The sequence below is a fragment of the Scomber japonicus genome, chromosome 7 (genome assembly GCF_027409825.1).
Source record: "Scomber japonicus isolate fScoJap1 chromosome 7, fScoJap1.pri, whole genome shotgun sequence".
Classification (NCBI taxonomy): Eukaryota; Metazoa; Chordata; class Actinopteri; order Scombriformes; family Scombridae; genus Scomber; species Scomber japonicus.
The window spans coordinates 23,074,883-23,090,325 of record NC_070584.1 but is presented as its reverse complement, the minus strand read 5'-3'; the positions used below and the strand labels follow the sequence as shown (position 1 = coordinate 23,090,325).

The window sequence follows — 15,443 nt, the reverse complement described above, 5'->3', positions numbered from 1 at the left end:
CTACATTAACACCATTGCTGACCCATGACGAATACTGGATTGGAGTGAATTTTCAAAGAAATAAAAATGAAAACTTATGTTTCATTAGGTCTCATAGCACTGTTCAGTCTGAGGTCATATTTCCACAAAGCAGACAAGAATAAATCATTTTAATTGGTACTGTTCACACTTATGAGTATGTTTACATGCATACTAGTATCCCAGTTTTATTCCATTTTTGGTCTTTATTGAACATTATTTATATTCCTGTATACATCATCAGTGTCCAGGTTTCTGATCATCTGCGTCATATTTTGATTCCACATTTCAGATGCCAATTTCTTTACAAAGAACAATTAGAAACCTGTATAAGGTGCTGCAGTGTCTCAGTTTCTATCACAGTACTTCAGCAAGCAGGATAAGGGATCAGCCAAGTCTTTTTTGGTTTACATACACAAGACATAACAAGGTGGAATAGTAGTGTACATGTTATGTAGATTAACATCCTGATCAAACACTATGGAAGCTCTCTGATCTTCCTGTCTGCATAATGATGTCTTCATCAGCCATAGTAACAACCAACTGAAGGAAATCCTGCAGACTCTACGGTTGGATGTCATTTCAGCTCAGTGAGACAACTCACAAGTTTCTCCACAAGGTGGTGCAGCAGTCTCTCTGCTCTGCTGTCACAAAATCCTTGCAGTAAAGACAAAGTTCTGCCAGTTCTTAAAGGCAGTCACACCCACTGTGCCTGTTTAATTATAGGGAAACTCAAAGATATATTACTGTTTTTAAATGAAGAATTAAATAACAATAAAACTTAAAGAAAGGGTAGGCTTTTTAACCAAACTGTAATGTTGCAAAACTTCAGTTTCAAAGTGTGACTATTAACTAAACTAAATTAAACATATCTAAACAGAAAAATTTTGTTTAAACCTTCAAAACCCAAGGTTTTTTTTTATTACAGGAGACTCACCTTCTAATTAAATATATCTTTATTGTCCTGAAAGCCTTACTTAGGTTTTATTGATGTTATTCTGCCTCTGACATGAATGTACAGCAGCCAGAGGAGATAAAGTATGTAAAGTCTAAAAGGAAGCATAGTCAGTCACTGAGTAGAACATACTGTATAATATAAACATGTCTCACTATACTATGAGCTTCCTGTTTTTATGAAGAAGATCTATTATTCCTTTTGAAGTCCAGAGCCTAAAGCACTGTTGCCTCATCTGACTGTGTTTATACTCAGTTTATCAACTCTGTAGCTCTCTGTTGTATAATGCAGGGCTATAGAAAGGTGAACTGATGCTAACTGATACTTTATATTTACACACAAAATCAGCATAACTTCCATTCTCTATATCTGTTTAAACCGACTGACAAACACAAATATGCACACACTTACTTTCTCACACTCCCAAAAACACACACACACATACATTGCTCTCGTCCCTCACAGCTTATTCTCATTAGCAGAGTTAATGTTGTCATAGGAGCCAGCAGCCAGCTGGGCTGTAGAAGCCATTTGGCTGTTGGATTTGGTTACACAGCGGCCTCACAAACACCTCATTCTGAGCAAACGTCCACCCCGGCATCTGCTTCCACGTCCAACATGTTTCACAAGCGTGTTGCACAAGGAGGGAGAAGCGCACTGGTGGGAGGGGTGAGAGAAGTTTTAGTTTAGGTTAGCTAAGAGGACAAAATTCAAAACGTGGTAAACATCTGAATATGATACCAAGAACGAAAGCATCATCACAGCATGATGAGCTAAACATTTGTTTCTGCTGTTGTCCTTAGTATTAAAAATGTCCACACAAAAAAAACCCAACAGGAGCATTGATGTGTTGCAGGTGTGTGTGTTTGATTAATTATTTTATTCTTTATTCTTTGTTTTTCAGTCCTGTGGACATATTTGCTAAATATCTGTTGATGGCTTTTAGAACAGTTTTATTCATATTCTCTTGCATGATTTTAAAATATAATCATTTGTTTTTACATAAATCAGTTTCTGTAAAAATTGACAAGATGCAATTTTTTTTTAGACTTTTGGTGACCTTAATATGGTGGAGAGGTTTGCATGTGCTGTCAGAGCTATAACTTCTGTGAGGGTCCCCCAGGTAGGGGGCCAGTGTAAACATGATTCAAGAAACTTAAAAATTCAGTGTCCTTTGCAAATAGTCACCTCACTTAGAATAGAAGGAACATTGGCCTGGTGGCTTTAGACCTATAGACCCTGTTGTACTCAACAACATTAAAGATTCAGTGCATTGCCAAACAGGAGCCAGATGAAGTCAGACGCCTTTGAGGACAGTATGATGTGTTCTAACTATTGGGTTATTACATTTCTCAGCTTCCAAGAAAGTCCTGGAAAGGCGACCAAATAACTGCGTCTCAGTTTCAGGTTGAGCCATGGGGGAGCCAACTGTACTCTTGCGAGGATCCTAGAGGGGTCATACAGGCTGCTTTGCTGACTTGGAAAAGACTCATCATGACTGCATCTCTTATAGTGTCTTGTTGGGGTAGCAGCAAGAATATGGGGTGGGTGAGCCATCACTTAAAGCTATTATAACCAAATCAAATGTCTTTAAAGTAAGCCAGTTGTCGGTTGGTGTTGTGCTCCATGGCTGTGCCTTCTTACTGGTTTTCTGGGTGTGGAGAGTGTCCAGTTGGATGACATCTCTACTTTACTGCAGGATGATGAAATTGGGCTGTGAAGTGATTCCACAGTCCTCCAAGTCAAGACGCCAAAAAACAGTGGATTTCCCCCTTTGGGTTAGGAGAAAATTCCCTCTACATGAGAAGACACTCAGCGTCTTGTTAATGAACGAGCCTAATGCAAGAGATTGGTGCATCATCCACAGGAATGTGGAGTAATACTGAACTGGGGATGTAGGGATGAGTGAAATGTGGTTTGAGTCTGATCCAGTTCTGCTGAAGGTGATAAAGGCCTAATGAAATGAATACAGACACACAGACACACAAAGCGCAGGATAATAGTTGAACAGATGCTGTGATGTATCGGAGGGCTAATCCCATTTGAGCCAGGAAGTGAGCTTCCTTTGTTTTCATAAATGTGGAGGAATCTTTGCCTGATGGCCTTGCATTGTTTTCATACCTCTAAACAACTAAACCATCAGTGTATCGTAACCCAGGTCTGGTACTCAACCTCACTTCTTCTATGAGCCCACATCTGGTAACACCTGATAACACCCAGCTGGTATGAAAATGATTAGCAGGTTAGAGTGACATGTGACCAGAACTTTGTTAGAATTTGATGAAAAATTAATTTTACATGTATGACAACAAGAACTGTATCTAAAGTTGACATAAAAATAAACCACTCCTCTCAGTTTTACTCACAATTTTGGGCTGTTAAAGAAATCTGGTCAGTTTCAGCAGATTTACATAACAGCAGCTGGCTTTACCAACGTCAGATTAGGCTGAACTTTCCCGTATCCTTTCCACAACACAACTTCGAGAACAGGAGGTCTTTAGCCAAATCAGTTTTTTCATATGTCTGAGGTCTTAAAAATCCCCTACCCCACCTTCTCTCCTATGTGCCTGCCAACACGTCCGACTCAGCCGCCTGCCCTGTGTCTCAAAAGACAAATATTTGCCTGTGATGTCGACAGCAGCTAGCCGGTCAGTTGGTGAGCTCATTGGGTCCAGTGAGTCCATCACTGCCTGTGGTGGGACTGACTGGTCCCTCTGCTGTTGGAACTGACCTGGGAATTATATGATTACACCTGTTGCAGGTTGTTGTTGTTTTTTTAAGTAAAGTATATGGTGCAGTGTTAAAAAAAAAAAGTAGATAACTCTTCATATTTTAATTTAAATAAATGAAACTTAACAGAATATGGACTTAATTACGAAGATGAAACTCTGAGGGGAACAAAGGTGATATGAACTGTATAGTAAAGCAGTTCATCAATGAATTTGCACTTGCTGTCAACCTTTAACTGATTCTTATTAATGAAACCACAGCACTTACTGAATGCCTTTCAATGGGTCCATGCTATCGTGATATTCATGGGATCGATGTAAACAATACGGTACAATATGATACAACTTTTAACGTCAGTTCATGCTGAAATTCATTTTGCATCCTTAGTTCAGTTCAAGAGGTTTACACACAGATTAAACACACAGTTACATATATTATGACACTTTTCATAGATGTACAAAACTCATCAAACAGTCATGGCAATCCTACACATCACATTATATCCTCTGGATTAAGATCTCAGTTAACAACAGGATAGACCAGCAGAAGCTGGTATTCTCTGTTTCAAACATGGGAGGAGTCAGAAGAGATACTTTTAGTGAATCTGAGCATGCTCTTGTTGTGAGTTACTTGAAAGGAGTGTGCCACAGGTTGACCAATAATCTTCGAACAAATGTGAATTTGAATATATAGTTTAAAGTTTCACAGATAGGCTGCTGTGCCAGAGCATACTGCAGTACAGCATAACACTGAATAACTGATTTAAAAAAAAACAGAAAAATAATCTGGCTACTAGCTCCAAAAAGATCAAGAGAGTCTATGAGAGAAAGCAAATGCACTGTTTCATCTTCTATATGAGTGCAGCATATATCCTAACACCCAGGTATTAGTATGAAGGGAATTGCATCTAACAATCAGCAGGAAGGCCAGGGATAACTTCCTCTGTCTTATTAGTGTTGATAAGAAGAATATTTCTGTCACACCATTCAACTAACCAGTAAATGTTCCACTGGTTGAGGCTGGGGTCATCAGAGCATTATAAAAGAAGCTGGTTGGGTACAGTGGTGGTTCAGTCTGCAGTGTACAATGTTAAAAGAACAGGTGAGCTAATGCTTCATCATTATTCCTGATCGGAGGGGAAAGTGTATCGTTTAACTTTACTATCTGTATTCTGTTTATGAGAAAAGAGTTGTCCCAGTAAATGAGGTTTGGATTTTACCACAACTGAATCATTTTGGATAGAGGTGAATCAGGCTGAGTCGTATTAAACGCAGATGAAAAGTCCAGGGAAAGAGCCCATGCACATGTTTTAGGTTTGTCGAGGTGTTTGCGTGACCGACTTCATCTTCCGTGCTGCAACTTTGCTCGTAGGCAAATTGGAAAGTATCCTGTGTGTTACCTATTGTTGAGGTGTTGGGCCATGTTGGTTTCAAATGATGTCATAATAACAAACGCAAGTGCAACTGACTGAAAATCATTACACTCTGTGGGACATTGGGTTTTTTTGGAGGGGGGGGCTAAATATGGAACATCTTGTTGGTGGACAGTTGTAAAGATGGGTTTGCTAAACAGAGGCCAATGATATAAAACAAGAGTGTGTAGTAAATGATGTGGTTTTGAAGGTGTGTGTGTGTGTGTGTGTGTGTGTGTGTGTGTGTTTGCTGAGCCTGTAAACGGTTAAAAAACATCCACAGGCACACTGCCTCAGAGTTTCCCTGGTAAGAGTCCTGGTCTCGGTCCCTCTCTTACACACTGCACACATGTCCAACACATTTACCACATACTGCGGATATACATTACCACACACAAGCGCGCTCATAGTTCATGTGTTTTTTAAAGACTCAGTCCATGTGCCTGGAAGGAGGAGACAAATAGAAAGAGCCATAGAGAGACAGAGGGAGGGAGGAGTGTATCTTCAGAGTGGAGACTTAGTTCAGCTCTGAACTCCTCAATTTGGATTTGAAACGAACCTCGTCTTTTACTCTCCGCGTGCAGCGCTCCAAACCGCATGAAACTGCGGCGAATCGCTGAGGAAATGACTCTTTAAAACCCACACTGCCTAGATCCCCCTTCCCTTCTCCACTCTCTCCATGTTTTGGACTGGAGGCATGTTGCTGAAACACACCGAGGAGGGCTTTCCTCCGTCTGTCCGTGAGTCAATGGAAACCCGGCGCTGGGTAAAGGGAGAGGAGAGAAGAGCGCACAAAAGCCGAGAAGCAGTGGAGCACCCGGGGGAGGAGGAAAAGGAAGAATAGTGGAGAACAAAAAAAGAAAGGAGCCAAAAACAATCACAAACATGAGTTTACCGACTAACTGTGTGTATCTGGCCCCCTCGGTCCAGGATCGTTACTTCAAAGTGCGCAACGGGAATATCTGCGGGTCTCCGTGCGCCGTCAACCGGCCCATCGACATCGTGCAGAAACGCAGGCGGTAGGCCAGATGTGCTTTTAATCCAGCACAATTTAAACACACTGCTGTCTGCTCATTTTAACACAGTTTCACAATTCTTCCACTGACAAATAATAATTATTAACTATTATACTTTAATATATATTTTTGCTATGTAATATTAATCCTATAAAAAGCATACACAGCAAGGAACTGCATGTGGCACTCAGTACGTTTTTAATCATGATGAATTGTCTTTAAATCCCTTGGTAATATTCCTAAGAGATGTGTGGACACAACACCCACGTGTAAAATGAAATACAATTCAGTACAACAGCCCTGCATCAAATACGTTAACATTCATAATGATCAATAACTTTGGAGACACTGTCAGAGAGATGTTAACTCTTCACCTTTTATGTAGTGTCTGCTTCTTACATCATTTATTTCAAATTATTTTAGCAGTTTCATCCTTTATTAATAGCTACAGTGCTGTCATGTAAAATATTATTAAAGTGCATATTACATTATTAGGTATTCTTGGTATTGTTTCCACTCAACACAGTTTATTAACATTTATTTGACACAGTAAGTTATATTTCTGACTTGTTACACTGCTGCTGCAGGTTTGTGTTGTGTCAGGGATACTCTGTAACTATCAGTTTTTATTATTTGGTGCAAATGTATAATCCAGGAGTTAAAGTTAAGGTGCTCTGACTGAATTCAGCTTTCGAGCAGTTTTCAAATCATATGGTACTTAATACATTACATAGTAAACATGTCCTCGTGGATAACTTCAAGCTTAAAATTCATTCTTGCTTTAATCCCTGATAACCTCTGCTTTAATCTCTGAGTACAGACTGGAGAGATATTTTTGTATTCTCTGAATATTACAGTAATATTCTGAAAGAGATTCACAGTGTCTCTGTGTTGCTCAGCATGTAATATTTATAATGACCTTGTATTTGTATCTCCTTATGATATTCCTATCATTCATGCTGGACTTACTGTACAGTTCTACTCAGAGTTAAAGTGACCTTAAGTCTACTTAATGATATTTGATGACGTTTTTATTTAATCTCCTGTATAATCAGCATTATTTTCTTATGTCATTCTCTGTCCCCATCACTCAGTAAGTAGTGTGTTAATAGAGAACTGTGCTATTTTTACTTTTGATTGTATCATTACAATATTTGATGAGTTTAATTTTCACAAACACCAGCTGCAGAGTTAATTCAAACTTGTTGTGATTTTACAACAGTAGTAAGATCACAAAGAGGATTAGGCTTCCTTTCCTACATTGGCAACATTTCAAGCAATAAGGGGTAAAAAGGTCCAAGGGTAAGAGACAACAACTTGCAGGTAATGGATCAAACGAAAAAACCCAGATCAAAGTCTATTTAAATCCGGGTGTCAGAATAGCATCTATAGTCAGCGTACTTTGTCTGCCGGGTTCTCTCATCAGGAATAATGCACTCAGACAGTAAAGTTGAGGTCAGACTGACCAAATCACTCGAGTTTGGTTGTTAAGTGCTGCTTTATTGGCGTAATGGTGACTCAGACAGAATGATGTGATTGTAGAGGAAGATCTGAGTCAGGATCATCTGAATCTGTGTGTGTGTGTGTGTGTGTGTGTGTGTGTGTGTGTATTTGGTGAAGCTTGCAATCTTTTAGCAAAAACACAAACATTTATTCTCTCAGTCCTGCAGTGACACACATGCCTCAGTACTCTCCATCCACTGTGTATGTATAGTCTTTCTCTCTGCTTGTTTGTCACACCCTTCAACACATGTCACAGAAAAACGCATGCACACATTCACAGCTTTAACCACAGCTTTTTTTCCACTGGTACTGTATACTGTAGGCATTCAGGAAGTCTTGCGTTTATTAAGGATGGATTGCAACCAGATTTATGTTGCATTTATGATCTCTACTTTTCTTTTTATGCACACACACACAGTCAAAAGGCTCAAACTATTAGTATGATAAAACAAAGTATAATCAGAGTGGCCCTACAGATACTGTGCTTTTAACAAATAATATAATAAAAAAAAGAACTATCAAACATAATAGCTGTCATTTTAACAATTTATCACAAAACAACCTTTTTTGTTTTTTTCACATTTTCTAAAACTTATGATGAGAGACCTTAAGTTATATAGTTAATTCACTCTTATGTACTACTACACACACACACATATATTTTTACTCTCAGTAGACAAGTATACCTGGATGTAGCTGCTGACTGAAGAGTCGCAGAAGGAAATGTGACTCATTTTTGCAGTCGGCCTTTGAGAAAGTCATGACGACGTCAGCCTGTTTGGGCGGGGAGGGGGGATCAAAGTGTCTTTATAATGTCAACCCCACCAATAAAAAGCCTTCAAAGGGAGATGGCTAATGAATGCTGAGTCGACCGTATTTATAGGCCTGATGGATCAACCACATGTGTGTAATAACAGCGGAGAAAAGTAGAGTGCACGCTGTAATCATCCAAGTCCCTTTAACCCTGCACCCCGTGTAGTTTCCATTAATTCCTGGACGGAAACATATTGCTACGATCGTCATGGCTTTAGCTCATGAAGTTAGAGGTTTTACAGTTAGTTTTGGCAAATGGACGTTCATGTGAATCTGTGTATTATATTTATCTCCTGTTTTAAAGGTTTATGATGAGCTCACCATCTGTGTGTGTGTGTGTGTGTGTGTGTGTGTGTGTGTGTCAGTGATGGTTCAGTCAGCTCCCTTCTGCTTACAAATCTGACATAGTTATCTCCTCTGTGCTCAGTTTTTTCATACTACTCACTTACTCACAGCGCCATATTATGTCTTCTCTCCTATCTTGTCTTGTTACATCACCCCCCTCGTATCCCCCTGCAGTCATCCTGTCATATTCTGTCCTGTCAGCAAAAGTTATCTGGTCAGTGCACACCCAAAAAAACTAGGTGCTGGTCAGTGACAGTGGAATATATTGAAGAGAAGATGACCGCACACTAAACTCCAATGATTTTATTACATAACTGACATTTTGACCACCGGTTGTCCAATACAGCCTTATATATGCTTTTGACACCTGTTAATAATCCACATAGGGTTCCAACTAATGATTTTTTCAATATCAATTAATTTGCCTTTTTTTGATTGATTAATTAATTGGTTTATCTATAAAATGTCACAAAATAGGTCAAACTACCTATGATAGTATTTTAGAGCTCATGGTCTAAACAGTGAAACTTTTTTTATTTCTACCTGTCAGTCTTCTGTCATCAGCAGATCTTTATTCTCAGTGATGATGATGATGATGATGATGATGATGATGACCGAAGTCAGATTTACTCTTCATGTTTTAACCCCCCACCCCCATCAGAGATCACTGATGTCAGCTGGATTTTGACTCACACAGTGAAAACAATTGGTCAATGTTCAGCCTTAATAAATATTTTTATTAATATTTGAATTTAGAAACATTTTAGATTTTCTTCACATGAATAATTGGCATAATTTTGATGTCAGTCTGCTGTTAGTTTAGTTTAGTCATCCTCAACCACATCCTGTGCTACAACTAAGTTTTTCACTCTATTAATGACAACTTTTCAGTGTGTTTGAAGCACTACACTATGTGTAGATTAACATGCCTCGATAAATTAGAGCTCTGTTGTGATACATTATGATATGAAGCAGGATTTAGTTGCTGAGGTCAGAGGTGTTTTACTCTTGGCGTGTTGGGACAGTCATGATGAAATATCTTCTATGTGCAGTCTTGTGCCCTTCGGTGCTTGTGAAATGACAATATGTCACAGTTCATCATCTTACTATCTGGTGTTTCTATAAATATCAATATTAAATCGTTAACAGCACCATTTTCTTCATCACCACAGCTGGATTTTTAAAATTCTAACTGTGTGTTTTGGCAAATGTTGAGTCAGTTTGTATTTTTAAGGTTGGTACAGTTGGTCGGTTTGTTGGTAACAAATATTTTGTACTTTTATTTAATATTTTAATATTTCACAAGTTTGTATTCAGTGCCTTAAATGTATATTTGCTCTCATTCTTATCATACTTTTCTGTTAATGTATCAAATACGATTTAAGCAATAATGTTTCCAAAAGTCTGAAAATGTCCATCAGATGTCTTTTTTTCAGGACTTAATGTTCAGGTTTTTGTCTGGCTACACATGGCACTGAGGCAGTGCCTAGAGGTGAAGGACGTCATGGGAAACAGCATTGGTTAAGCTGACTGTGTGTTGGAGGTCTGCAGTTTGGCTGCAGTGGATTTACTGACTGCAGTTCTTTATATTTGGACCAGTTTTTAAGTCAGAACCGAACTAACACGAACCAAACTGCTCAATAATAAATTCTTGGTCAATATTTTTTACTGAAAATTAAAAAAAAACACAGTTAAGTGAATAATTTATGTAAGAAATTATCAACATTTCTTACATAAACACTCACAACAGTGAGTGAATATTTAATTTAAAAGGCCTAAATCTGAGTGAAATTTAGGTTCAACCTGTGTAGTTTCCATGCAGGTATCATGTGACTTTTTGTGCTGTCTTGTCCTGTCCCTCCAACAAGTTCAGCAGTACGATGTGACCTTTGATGGTGTCACAGCAGATGAACCAGCCCTGCGGGCCTCAGCCCATGTCAACACACTAAGATGTGACGCACAGCTCACTCCACATGAGGTCAAAGGTTACTGCAAGCTGGCAGCATGTTGCAACATAATGTAAATGAAGAGTCACGTCAGTTCTGACTGGGCACGGTATTGTGAGTGTGAGCCAGTTATGAGCATCGCTGACAGTATCAGCACTCTCATTATGCCCACCTGCAGCTGGTTGGACTCACCTGTACTGACAGTGTTGATTTATATTTCTCACTCGTCACATTGCAGCTCTGTCTGTTATCTTTATATGAGTCACAGTCATCTCACAGCTTGAATATTTTATGTTTCCCAAATCTAAGTGTGGGCTATTGCACTGACTCAACCTTAAGTAAATATTCTGCCAAAGAAAAAGCATTATATCCATTGATTTAAGTGTTTCTCTCATCACTGGGAGATGGCGTGTAGAATAGAGGCTGAATGAGTAAGTATCCTAGATGGGAGAATCTGGCGCAACTTCACCTACATTCAAGCTGTGTGGAAATAGTTGAAGAAACAATCGTAAGTTGTGTTAAACTATGAGTATTTTTAAAGAAATGTTTTTAATGAAGGACGGTGGAAGGAAAATGATCATGAAAATCATAATTTTTTTCACATTTTCTAACTTTTTGATTTAAAAAAACATCTGACATTTGTTGTTCACCTCAGGCTGGTGAAGTAAAATATGACTGCTAAGAATGATTTTTACCTGCCAAAATAATTAATCAGTTCATGGTGCTTAGTTGTTATTATGTGTCACAGGTGGTCATATGTCAGGTGGAAACTGTATCCTGTCTGTATGCTCAGAGAAGTCGCTGGTGTCAGTTGTGTACTGTATGTTCTTGATTGTTCTCCAGCCGTCCACTGACTCCTGGTGATTGACCTCTGACCTCTTCCCAGTCAATGCTCTGACGCGTTTCAGTCGTGGCGTTCATTCAGTCTTTTGTCCAGTGTTTGCCGTCCCACTGATGTAGTATTTCCCCACAGCTGTTACATATGATGTCATGATGATGTCATTCACCTCTCCAGATCTTAAGCAAAAACATTTATTATTGTATACATTTTTCTAGAAAGATTAATAATTTCTATATAAACTGTTTGCTGACATTGTTATTATTATAATCTAGCAGGTCGGCGTCACTGAGTGATTCACAACAAACACATGTTACAGGAATCTGCACTTTTGTGAAAAACAGTTTTGACCTCAGATGAGGAGTGAAAGGAAGCGGTGACGTGGGGATAAGGAGTGACAGCAGCGGTTCACTGGACTTGACCCTAAATCTTTGTTAATTCATGGTTGACGCCTCAACCCGCTGAACCGCAGGACGCCTCTGCTCCAAGTCTCTGGAGTTTGTCCGCTCCGTTCCTACAACAAACACGCCTCAACAGAAATCCCACTGCGTCCGCAAGTTCAGCCAGCTGGTTTCCGGCTTGTATCTTTTTAGCGTGTCTCATAGCATCCTTTGTGTTCTACTCTCTTATTTGGTGGAAAAACAGAACTGCAGCGAGCAGAGCACTGGGCCGGGAATAATTGCAGGCTGCGAGCTGGTCGATCGGCATTGCAGTGACAACCATGAAACCACAACTGACGTCAGCAGACAAGTGTGACTGTGTTTGTGTGACTGTGTGTGTACTTTTGTAGAATATCACCGCTAGAATACTGGACTGAGTGTTATTCTGACTTCTCTGTGGCTCCAGGGATGATGATCAACTGAGAGACAGTTGAACACTTCACAAAGAGCCTCTGTTCTCTAATACTGTAGCAGGATTAGACAATAGTGTGTTTGATGGACTTTCTACACAATACAAGCGAATGAGGAAATAAGGCATCTGCATGCATCCTGCTCCAGCACAGTTTGTCACAGGTGAACCTCACCTACACAGACTTCAGGGCTGCGGCCACACAGCAGGATGCCAGGTAGGGAAAGGCCGAGGGACGGACGGGACTTCATGCAACTTACATGTGTTTTGAGAGATGTTGATGAAAGAAAGACTGGAGAGAAAAGATGGCGTGTTTGTATGTGAGTGTTTCAAAAATGCTGTGTTCTGTTTAAGCTGAGATTTGAACAAAAATGCCAAATAATCAAATATGAACGCAGGAAAAAAAATCATGGCAGTATGTTTGCTAACCTAAATTTGAACAAAAAGTGTCATTTTATGTGTAGGACACCTGATTTTGTGTAGTATATGCATGCTAAATAAAATGTATACATCATTACATAAAATGAAAGTAACATATATACAAAATTGATTTTACTTGAAGTTTTCATTAGGTGATGAAACCTCCTCCTTTTACTATTGTTAATGATAATAATACATAATACATAAGATTCTGAGTGCTTTATATTAACTAAGCACCTTAAAGCAATAAAGACAAAAAAAGGGGAGAATAAGATTCAAAGACTTTTCTCTTCCCTGGTGTCTCATTTTGTCGTGTCCCGCTGATGAGCAGTGCGATTGGCTGTTCCTGGATTGTCCTCGGCTAATTGGAGGAGGAAGTGGCACAATCTTGCCTCACCGCCGGACTCAATCACTGTATACCGAAAGGCGCCAATTAGTGCCATATGAACATGATTAGAGGAGCACTCAGCATGGCCTGTTGCTGGGCAAAGACAGACTTTGTGTGTGTGTGTGTGTGTGTGTGTGTGTGTGTGTGTGTCTGTGTGTGTGTGTGTGTGTGTGTGTGTGTGTGTGCGCGCTTGTGTGCTTGTGTGCGTGTGCATGAGTGCGTGCGTGCCCTGAACTTGCCTGTCCAGTTGCGCACCAGTGTGATGTAAGGTTGTTCGATTTTTGGGTCGATCCTGGAGCCAAATCTAGATCTCCACTGCTGGGGCTGTAATCACACACTGCCTGTGTGTGTGTGTGTGTGTGTGTGTGTGTGTGTGGGAGGGTGGGGGGTTCTGGGTGGTTCTGGCCCAGTTTGTTACCCTCCTAACCAGTTTGTAATGATGTTAATGCTGATCAGCCACTGTATGGATTTCTGCCCCGGCTGGAAGGACAGAGGTAATCACTGCCCATAGACACCACGATCAATACCCGTCCGGAGGAGTGAATCAACCTTTGAGGCGTCCTGCACTCCAAAAATGTAACCACTTCAGCACTACATCAATCACATTTATATTCTAAGATCCAGTCTGCTAAGAAGTCCACTGTTTTTTCTTTAAATAGAGCTGCTTTTTAGACTCATCAGACCAGAATCCAGTGCAGCGAGGCTACTTTTTTTTAAAAATGAAGAATTGAAGTAAAGTTTCTTAACCAGAAACACTCATATTACATGTCAAATTAAAGGCAGAAAGTTTGTGCCTGAACTCTCAGCTGTCAACATCTATTCTGGGAAATAGGAAACCACTGCCTGAATTTAAAATTAACGATGCGCACTGAGACAGCAACAAACAGTAAACAGCCACTCAGTGTTATGGCTGCTAATGAAGCATTAGCCCAAAAACGACTTATGTATAAAGAGAAAACAATCAGTTCATTAATTAATTAGTCCATTTACAACTTTTATTAAGTAAAAACTATTATATTGTACTTCTAGTGTGTCATATGTAAGGATTTGATATTAATTCTTCTTTTATATATTTTTGAATTTAATTTTTGGTGGTTTTGGACTGCCAGTCAGACGATGTAAAGACATAACTTAAGGTCTAGGGAAAATGTGATTTGCTTTTTTCTGACATTTTATAGACAGCATTAGAAATTAGTTATAGTAATGAAGACATCAATATCATCATCAATTAGTGGCAGCCCTAATTGAAACATTTGCAGTTGGCCTAATTTTTTGTATTCCAGCAGCTCATTTGTCAAAGAGAAGTTAAACTGTAACGTCCAGACACGTCTTGTGGTGAATAGTTGCGCAAATACTCGAGCTTCAAATGACTTCTCCTCAATCTTCAGCTTGTAATAATGTTTATTCAGGTTGCAGACAGTATCTGATGTGAATCAAGGCCTGTAAAAGTTTAGCCCCTCACCCCTTTTTTCTTCTTTTTTCTCTCTCTTTCGCTCCTCTTACAGTAATCGAAACAGAGATCTGCTGTTTTCAAAGGCAAGAGTCCTTCCTCTGCCTGTAGGTCAAAGGTCACTTAGAAAAATAATAAACACAGCAGCTGGCTTGACTTGAAGCAATCTTCTCCTCCCCTGAGCTATATTTAGAGAGACATGAGCTGCTCTGAGATCAGATGTTGGGGTTGGACACAGACTGTTTTGCTCTGTTTGGACAGCGATCCACAGTGGCCGGTCAGGTGGATGGAAAGAGCAGTTGGCTCTTCATGGAGGTGTGGCACTCAGTTTCAGCCCAGTATGGTTGTAGTTTAAAAGAAAATCTTAAGATGATACTTTAGACTTTTCTGCTTTTTACTGTAGATAATTATGCATATATATAACAGAAATTCAACCAGTGCTATGTGATACGTCTACTGACCTAAGGTGTGACGTGAAATGTACCAAACAAACCACTTCATCAACAGTAACCAGCTGCAGCAGCATAATAATTCAAAAGCATTTGATATCTCCTAAACAAATGCATAAATCTTCAGGGTGCTGGTGGCAGGAAATGTCACAGCGTCCAGAGTGAGAAAAAAAAATCATCCGCCACACCAGAACTTTGAGATCAAATTTAATAATAACAAAAAAATGATGAAACCCCTGCATTAACATCGTCACATAAAGGCTGGGAACCTTTTCTGTTCAAGGTGAGAAGTTCAGACTTATAGTCAAGCAT

At 39.5% G+C, this 15,443-nt stretch overlaps 1 protein-coding gene across 2 annotated transcripts in view; it reads left to right on the top strand.

The window, feature by feature from the left end:
* Positions 1-15,443, top strand: part of LOC128361598 (cAMP-specific 3',5'-cyclic phosphodiesterase 4D-like) — a 90,849-nt gene that overhangs the window by 50,518 nt on the left and 24,888 nt on the right. The window contains exon 2 of one of the 2 annotated variants that reach the window (XM_053322116.1): positions 5,975-6,133. The exons of the other annotated variant lie outside the window; for it this stretch is intronic. Coding sequence (XP_053178091.1) covers positions 6,000-6,133 — 134 coding nt within the window. The 5' untranslated portion in view covers positions 5,975-5,999. The remainder of the gene's footprint in view (positions 1-5,974; positions 6,134-15,443) is intronic. 2 annotated transcript variants of the gene reach the window in all.